This window comes from Phyllobates terribilis, unplaced genomic scaffold (genome assembly GCF_046119375.1).
Source record: "Phyllobates terribilis strain yellow unplaced genomic scaffold, ASM4611937v1 Scaffold_46__1_contigs__length_10046794, whole genome shotgun sequence".
NCBI lineage: Eukaryota > Metazoa > Chordata > Amphibia > Anura > Dendrobatidae > Phyllobates > Phyllobates terribilis.
In genome coordinates, this window is record NW_027362806.1 from 5013857 (window position 1) to 5023827 (window position 9971).

General features: G+C 46.6%; 1 protein-coding gene across 1 annotated transcript; it reads left to right on the forward strand.

Moving 5' to 3' along the window:
• The first annotated feature begins 394 nt into the window (after window positions 1-394).
• On the forward strand, window positions 395-9697 carry LOC141191503 (uncharacterized). The gene is made up of 3 exons (XM_073661398.1): window positions 395-461; window positions 2318-2446; window positions 8356-9697. The coding sequence occupies exons 1-3, from the start codon at window positions 395-397 to the stop codon at window positions 9522-9524; spliced, it is 1365 nt and encodes a 454-aa protein (XP_073517499.1). The 3' UTR covers window positions 9525-9697.
• The last annotated feature ends 274 nt before the right edge of the window (window positions 9698-9971 follow it).

The window sequence follows — 9971 nt, forward strand, 5'->3', positions numbered from 1 at the left end:
ACCTGCGAGACACGTGGTTAGGATCCATACGGAGGTCACAGAGGACCAGTTTCTACCCGTTTCGGAAATCTAGTGGTTTCCTTCGTCAGGGATTGGCCTTCAGGGTTTGTGGACTTTTTATATCCGTGCTGGTAAATTGGATACAAATGTCATGTATCAATCAGTCGCATGATAATCCCCTTTCCTTGTTAGATTTAGTTGCAGGCAAATAGTTTGATTTCACTATTGAGGCCCTTTGGTCTCAGTGTCCAGTGTAAATATCCAGTGGCTTCTGCCCTGGAATCTGTTTAATGAAGTCACCCTTTCGCCAGTATTTCTGTACCACTTGAATACCCAGAACTTGGATATTCTCGATGGAGTCTCCATATTTTTCCATAAAGTGCTTTGATAGCGGATGGCCATCAAATTTATTCTTAATATTCCATATATGTTCGCCTATCCTCGTGCTCATCTGGCGAATAGTTTGTCCTGTGTATAATTTGTTGCATGGACATTTGAGGCTATACACTACACCTTTACTGGAACATGTTATGTGGTCTTTATAACAGTATTCGTTTACTCCACTACATGGCCACCTCGTATACACACAACTCCGCTCCTTACACCTCGTACACGCGCGGCTCTGCTCCGTACACCTCGTATACACACAACTCCGCTCCGTACACCTCGTATACACACAACTCCGCTCCGTACACCTCGTACACAGGGCTCCGCTCCGTACACCTCGTACACGCACGACTCCGCTCCGTACGCCTTGTACACAGGGCTCCGCTCCGTACGCCTCGTACACGCGCGGCTCCGCTCCGTAAGCCTCGTACACGCGCGGCTCCGCTCCGTAAGCCTCGCACACGCGCGGCTCCGCTCCGTAAGCCTCGCACACGCGCGGCTCCGCTCCGTAAGCCTCGCACACGCGCGGCTCCTCTCCGTACGCCTCGCACACGCGCGGCTCCGCTCCGTACGCCTCGCACACGCGCGGCTCCGCTCCGTACGCCTCGCACACGCGCGGCTCCGCTCCGTACGCCTCGCACACGCTCGGCTCCGCTCCGTACGCCTCGCACACGCTCGGCTCCGCTCCGTACGCCTCGTACACGCTCGGCTCCGCTCCGTACGCCTCGTACACGCTCGGCTCCGCTCCGTACGCCTCGTACACGCGCGGCTCCGCTCCGTACGCCTCGTACACGCGCGGCTCCGCTCCGTACGCCTCGTACACGCGCGGCTCCGCTCCGTACGCCTCGTACACGCGCGGCTCCGCTCCGTACGCCTCGTACACGCGCGGCTCCGCTCCGTACGCCTCGTACACGCGCGGCTCCGCTCCGTACGCCTCGTACACGCGCGGCTCCGCTCCGTACGCCTCGTACACGCGCGGCTCCGCTCCGTACGCCTCGTACACGCGCGGCTCCGCTCCGTACGCCTCGTACACGCGCGGCTCCGCTCCGTACGCCTCGTACACGCGCGGCTCCGCTCCGTACGCCTCGTACACGCGCGGCTCCGCTCCGTACGCCTCGTACACGCGCGGCTCCGCTCCGTACGCCTCGTACACGCGCGGCTCCGCTCCGTACGCCTCGTACACGCGCGGCTCCGCTCCGTACGCCTCGTACACGCGCGGCTCTGCTCCGTACGCCTCGTACACGCGCGGCTCTGCTCCGTACGCCTCGTACACGCGCGGCTCTGCTCCGTACGCCTCGTACACGCGCGGCTCTGCTCCGTACGCCTCGTACACGCGCGGCTCTGCTCCGTACGCCTCGTACACGCGCGGCTCTGCTCCGTACGCCTCGTACACGCGCGGCTCCGCTCCGTACGCCTCGTACACGCGCGGCTCCGCTCCGTACGCCTCGTACACGCGCGGCTCCGCTCCGTACGCCTCGTACACGCGCGGCTCCGCTCCGTACGCCTCGTACACGCGCGGCTCCGCTCCGTACGCCTCGCACACGCTCGGCTCCGCTCTGTACACCTCGTACACGCTCGGCTCCGCTCCGTACACCTCGTACACGCGCGGCTCCGCTCCGTACACCTCGTACACGCTCGGCTCCGCTCCGCTCCGTACACCTCGTACACGCTCGGCTCTGCTCCGTACACCTCGTACACGCTCGGCTCCGCTCCGTACACCTCGTACACGCGCGGCTCCGCTCCGTACACCTCGTACACGCGCGGCTCCGCTCCGTACACCTCGTACACGCGCGGCTCCGCTCCGTACACCTCGTACACGCGCGGCTCCGCTCCGTACACCTCGTACACGCGCGGCTCTGCTACATCCACACTGTAAACCCCTCCTGACCCCACACATAAACTTCAGCTCATCCAGCACCATGACAACCAGCACAGCAGAGTCCTGCATCCACTGAGGCCCCTGATCATGTGACCCCTGACTCCTCCCCTCCTGTGACCTCATCACAGGTCCTGTGCGCACACAGCAGCCATATATGTGGTGGCGGCTCTGCAGGTGGAGGTATGTGGAGACCCCATTACTGGGCGCAGGGGGCATTAACCCCTTCAGCACGGAGACTCTTTTGGGGTCTTGTGTTGCCCCTTTATAAGAATCATAAGGTTTCTGTTTCCTGTGATAGATACATACGACCCAACTATGGAGACAGGAAGGGAGGAAACGTCTTGTTCTCATTAGTGATGAGGGCGCGTGGATTGTTAACCCTTCGGTGAGCGCGCTCTGGTGCTCGGCATCTATGTTGGTGCCGCCGCGGCTCATGTGTCATGGCGGTTGGGCTGCTGTGACACATGCAGGGATTTGCCTAACAAACAGGCTGTTCATCAGACATGGTGCCATTAACAGACGCCTTCACCGAGGGTCTTGAATAAAGGGCTCTAATGGAGTGAATAATAGGACCCACAAACCCAAACCTATTTAACAGCGAGAAGACGAACGACCAATTGACGGGTCAGACGCCTTCTCAGCGTCAATTAAGTGACATTTTATTGAATGAAATAAGTATTTGATCACCGACCAACCCGCGAGAATTCTGGCTCCCACAAACCTGTTAGTCTTTCTTTATGAAGCCTCCTACTCTGCACTCATTACCTGTATTAATTGCACCTTGTTAGATGTATAAAAGACACCTGTCCACACACTCAATCAATCACATTCTAACCTCTCCACCATGGGCAAGTCCAAAGAGCTGTGTAAGGACACCAGGGACAAAATTGTAAACCTGCACAAGGCTGGGATGGTGTCACGGGTGTGTCAGATGTGACAGACCTCTGCCGGGGGAGCGGTCTGGAGGTGAACCAGTACTGGGGGAGGTAGCAGAACCCATGCAGTTAGGGGGTGCCTTTACATCATACATTTCCCCGGAGATTCGCAAGAAAAAAGGCGTATTTTTTTTTTCTGGGAAAAAGGGACATTTTATTAGGACCTGTCCTTCAATTCCTAAACAAAAGGACAACTCACAGCAGAGAGGATTCTCTTATAACATAACCTTCACTTATACCTATAAAACTTTATATCCTATATATCCATTACTGAATCAACATAACCCCTATTAACCTAAGGACACAAAAAGACTCATTACAGATATTTACAGGATACGGTCTCCGGATGAATATATCCAGTCCTGACTGTTAAATAACATTAATCATAATCTAAAGTGCTATTGTGCAATATAGAAAGAAAATGTTTGGTTCTCACCCATTTTGCATCTAGGCACCATCCGGGAATTTCTGTCTGTCTGTTGATCTTTTTCTGAGGACTGATGCCCCCCTGTCATGCCCCTGGGTTTAGCTCCCGCCCCGACACGGGCAGTACCCAAGTGTACCTTCTAACATATCCCACAAAAACCCTCCCGACACGTTTCTTTCTCCTTACGGAGAATTCATCAGGGGAGTATGTTTAGCATTTTGTGGAAGGCACAATTAATGCAAAGAGAGAAGGTGACTCTGTGCCAATAAAGTGTCAAAGTGAGTAAAACAAAAAATTCAATGAGGCTCACAATAGTGAGTGTTCATTACAGTCGTGCAGAGCGCTGCCTCCACTATTTTTCCAAAAACTGTATGAGGAGATAATCCCACACACTCACTTCCTGTATGTAAATAGGTTTACTTTCCCTCCTTTCCAGGGAGTCCTATGTCACTTCCTGGGCGGGGCTTATATGTGTCTTATATTTTGGTTGCTATAATTCCAGGGTTTATCTCTATCAAACCCATTCCTTTTTCAAATACATTATCCCATAATAGTGCTCTCATCAGACTCATTCCATTTTGACCACCTTATATGTATTCCCACTCTTTCAAAACATGTCATTTTCTGCAGCGCGGAGTCTCACAATCACATGACACGGCTGGGTCTCCCTCGATCGCATCATTTCCACCGCCCGACAAGCCGTGACGACGTGACACCGCCGACCGCATCATTTCCGGACGCCCGGCAGGTCACAATCACGTGACATACCCACGTGACATACCCAATCACATAATTTCTGGCCGCCCGGCATGCCGCGATCACGCAATGCAGCCCCATTTTTACAGCCGCCTACACTCAGCCATATGTTACAACATGTGGCCGTGGACTCCACAACGCTTCCGGTCACGTGGCACCCGAAACGCCTCAGTCACACGGCCGACCACATATGGTCACATGTCCCCATATATACCGTATTATTTCTCAATGATTACCACTGCCATAGTGACCATCAATCAAATCGCACATGATGCTCCTTCCTACTTGGGGTAGGCTGGCAGCTTTAAATACAAACTTCATCAGGCGACATAATTTAAATATACCAAAGAATACCCAAATAACTGGAAGTAAATGTATAGATCGCACAGTGCAAAAATAATAATAAATAATAAAGGGTATTTAGTTAACATAATTTTTGCTTCTTTGGTTTCTCTCTGTTCAGTGGCCTTGTGTGAACATGCATCCACATTTTGCATGCACATCAATTTATGTCTCAGTTCAGACCTCCAGGTTTTTTTTCTTTGCAGTCAGTATGCTTTAGTGCATATAAAAGGGTGTGGCCGCCCTTTGTCTGGGCTGACGCGCTCATTCTGCCACGGTTTTATGCTTATACTAGGGATCAAGTCTCTCTGCCTATGTCCATATGTATGTCACTTGACAAATGGTAAGGTTTTTAATACTAGAGTTAGGACTGTCCCATAAGGGTTGCCGTGAAGTTTCGGGATAGCTTATACATTATTTTGATCAAAATTATGTTAACTAAATACCCTTTATTATTTATTATTATTTTTGCACTGTGCGATCTATACATTTACTTTCAGTTATTTGGGTATTTTTTCTTGTCTTTGGTTTCTCTCTGTTCAATGGCCTTGTGTGAACATGCATCTACATTTTGCATGCACATCAATTTATGTCTCAGTTCAGACCTCCAGGTTGTTTTTTTTTATAATTTAAATATACTATTTCATTCTGAAAGCACTCTTTAAGCAGCCTGTTGCCCACAATGTCATATATTATATATCTATCCATAAATTTCCCTTCTTCCTAAGGGTATATAATCCTTAAGGATATAAATATCACCTTCTTTTGAAGGCACTCAAGATTTTAAAGGCTCAAAAATCTGATTTTGACAGGCTCATGTAATGGGACGCTTCACGTAAGCATGATCAAACGGGGGGAAGCGAGGGGGAGGATTTTGTAAGGTGGGGATCAGGAGATACTCCTTTCAGATAAAACAACTATAGCCAAGTTGCTCATTGAGCCACTTAGGGGTCATGGTGTTCAACCGGAAAATCCATCTTGCTTCTTTTTGCTGTAGGATTCTGTCCATGTCCCCCCCCACTATTCATTTTCATGCAACCAATTCCCGTAAATGATATTACTTTCGGATCCCCCCATGCACTAAATTTACATGTTTAGCAATGGGCGTGTCATTATTGATTGCAATATCATTTAGATGCTCTCCTATTCTTCTTCTCATTTCTCGTATGGTCTTCCCTATTTACTCCTTTTTGCAAATACATGTTGCTTTATATATCACAAATGTTGTTCTACAATTAATAAAACTTCTAATATCAAAGGACAGTCCTGTAACGTTACTCATAAAGGTTTTTGTAGTCTTATCATTCGGACAGGCCACGCATCCACTGCAATTGTAGCAGCCATTCGGTCTCCCTGGTAACCAAGACTTGTCCTTTTTAGATTGCACAAAATGACTTTTGACAACCCTGTCTCCAATCGTTTTGTTTCTGTGAAACGTGATTTGTGGTTTTGTACCAACAACTTTTTTCAAATCCTCGTCTATGGTAGAATTCCCGAATATTTTTCTATAATGACCCTTGCTTGTGGGGCACCATTATCGTATGTCGCAATCAACCTAATAAGTTCTTTTCCTTTTTCATTATCGTCTTTTGTTCTTGGAGAGAGCAGATTTTCTCTATTTTGTTTAAAAGCAAACTGGTGCGCCCTTCTCAAAACCCAATCAGGGTATCCCCTTCGTTTAGACCTCTCTCTCATTTCCTTAGCCTGCTGTATAAATTCACCATCAGTCGAACAATTCCTTCTCAGCCTGATGTATTGGCCTTTTGGTATTCCCTTCTTCAGAGGGGGGAGGATGGTGGCTCTCCCACCGAAGAAGGGAATTTGTAATGACGCGCCCCAAAATGATTAATGATTAAGTGGAGGAGCAAAGGAGCCGGGGCCAAGGAGTAGAATGACAGACCTTAGATGGTTAAAAAGTTAGGTATCAGGGCAGAGACATAAGGAATATAGGTCCCCAAATAGTTGAGTATAAAGGCATGTTAGGTATAGGACAGAGACATATGAGCAATATAGATAAGTAATAAAGCTTATTAAGTAACAGATCAGTATAGAAGCATGTTATATGATCATGCCAGGTGGCTTGTCTGTCTGCACAACGTGTGCTGGGTAGCTACCTTTAATGGAGCTGTGAACAGGCGCTCCCGCGCCTACGTCTCGTGCATCTGTCTCTAGTTGTGGCTGGAGGGTTTATGTATGTTTCCCCGATTACTGCCAGACCGGAAGTGTGTGTGCTTGGACCTGTTCCCCCGGAGCTTGAGTCACAGGCAGGTGACACCACCTTTGTGAGTAGGTTTGAGATGTGCGGGCCGCCTACTCACCATATCTCCACCTGAAGGATGTGGCTGCAGAAGTGAAATGCTCAGCCACTGTTTTTTTTTTCTGTCTGGTGAAGGAAGTCTCCAGACCATGTGTGTGGAAGCCAGAGAGCTCCACAGAAGGACTTTGTGGTGGAACTTTGTGTTACCTGGAGCGGGCGAAACCCCGCTCACCTATGAACTGTACTATACTTTATCTTTTTGTTTCCCGTTATCCCGGATAGGCCTTGTTTATTTTGCGGAACCCTGCCATGGTTTATGCCATTAATTAATAAACCAACTGTAAGTTAACCCAATAAGTGTTTCTGCCTCTGTGAGAGCCGAGCAAATCGCTTTACCACACCAGGGTTTGCAGCAACGGATAGTGGATTTGTGGCTGGCAATGCAGTCCCTAATGTGTTGAATAGTTTTCCATACGTATAGTAGACCACATGGGCATTTGATTACATATATCACAAAGTTAGATTCTCTGCAGAATGAATGAGGCCACGTATGGTGACAGGAGCAGATGTCGCAGGAGCAGATTACACAGGAGATGGGGCACACCATTTGCAGGAGCCCTAATATGACAAAATGGCAAAAAACCAGAGCGGTAGAAATCCCCAGAAAGTGACTCCATTTTGGAAGTTTTTACCCTCAGTGAATTAGTCTATAGAAGTAGTGACTACTTTGACTCCACAGACACTTCCTGGACATTATCACATTAGATGTTGGAGAGTGAAAATTACAAATATATTATTTTATTGCCCAACACATAGTGTCCAGATTGTGCTCCAGGAGAGACACAACGTAAATTAAGTGTTTTTTTCTCACTATAGTAATGCCAAATACATGGATGATAAATGTGGTTTGGGCGCACTGCAAGGCTCGGAAACGAGGGGGAGATTTCACTTTGGGAGAGCGGATATTGCTGGATTAGTATATGGAAGCCATGTTGCTTTTCAAGAGCCTTTTGAGACCTTAATAATTTGGAAACTTTTGTTTTCCCACTGACAGATGATGGACCTGAGTGGGGAATTGTTTTTTGTGAGATGAGTGGAAGTTTTTATTGGTGTTATATTCATCTACATAACATTGTTTGGTGGCTTTTTATTCCATATTTTGGATGCAGAATGAACAAACCGTTGAACACCACGCTCTACTGGTTCATCCTATGAAGTTTTCTATTAGACTGGGAACTGTCATTGTCTTGGTGAATAATTCAATGTTTTTACATAACTTGCCATTTCTACAGATAGTTTAATTAAAAATGTTCAAAAATATAAAATTCAAGTATATTTTACTAAAAAAAATAATTTGTTTTATTCTTGGCAGATGACTGTACCAGGAGATCAGAGGGACAGCTGACATCTTCAATTTTTAAATCCAATGATCTTGAGATCCCACAGGATACAATTGAAGTGAATGCCATTACTCCAGATATACCATCATCCCTTTACAGCGAAGATCAATCATCTGATTCTTTAAAACAAGTCCTGTCTTCTGATTCATTACCGACTACTAAGGAAAATCATAGTCACAAAAGAGGCATTAAAAAACAAACTGCTCCTAAAGCAAAAAAGCCATTTTCACCTTCAGAATATAGAAATAGTTTTCCTCTCAAAAAGTCTTTTCTTAAACATCAAAAAATGTACACAGCAGAGAATCAAATTTCCTGTTCCAAGTGTGATAGATGTTTTAACCAGAAATCAGATCTTGTTAGTCACCAAAGAACTCACACAGGGGAGATGCCATTTTCATGTTCACAATGTGGAAAATGTTTCGCAAAGAAATCAAGTCTTACCAAACATCAAAGAACTCACACAGGGAAGAAGCCTTTTTCATGTTCAGAATGTGGGAAATGTTTTGTGAAGAATGTGTCTCTTCTTAATCATCAGAGAATTCACACAGGGGAGAAACCATTTTCATGTTCAGAATGTGGGAAATGTTTTGCAAAGAAATCAAATCTTATGAAACATCAGAAAACTCACACAGGGGAGAAGCCATTTTCATGTTCAGAATGTGGGAAATGGTTTACAAAGAAAGCAAATGTCCTCAGACATCAGATAACTCACATAGGGGAAACGCCTTTTTCATGTTCAGAATGCGGAAAATGTTTTAACCAGAAATCAAGCTTTGTTAAGCATCAGAAAATACACACAGGGGAGAAGCCTTTTTCATGTTTAGATTGTGGGAAATGTTTTATACAGAAATCACATCTTGATACACATCAGAGAACTCACACAGGGGAGAAGCCATTTACCTGTTCAGAATGTGGGAAATGTTTTGCAAAGAAATCAAATCTTATCGCACATGAGAGAACTCACACAGGTGAGAAGCCATTTTCATGTTCAGAATGTGGGAAATATTTTGCAGAGAAATCAAATCTTATCAAACATCTGATAACTCACACAGGGGAGAAGCCTTTTCCATGTTCAGAATGTGGGAAATGTTTTGCAAAGAAATCAAATCTTATTAAACATCAGAGATCTCACACAGGGTAGAAGCTTTTTTCATGTTCAGAATGTGGAAAATGTTTTAACCATGAATCAGATGTTGTTAGGCACCAAAGAACCCACACAGGGGAGAAGCCTTTTTCATTTTCAGAATGTAGAAAATGTTTTAATCAGAAAGCGCATCTTGATAGCAACTGGAGAAACCACACAGGGAAAATGCCGCAAAGTACACCCAACTAGTCTCTGTACAGACTAGCTGCACAACTTAAAGTACCACCTCGGATCTAAATCCGTAATAGGCCATTGAGGGGTTTCTCGTACCTCCTGAGGAACCTTAGGGGAGGCCGCAACACACTGTCAACTAGGGGAAAGGAAAGTGTGAAGTAAGATACAAAACTCTTGGGGAGAAACTAAAACACATTCGTATAGGGCAAAGAAGGCAAGCTAAGGAGAACCAAAAAGAACAAGTATAACCTCCCACAAACCTAAGCGTGA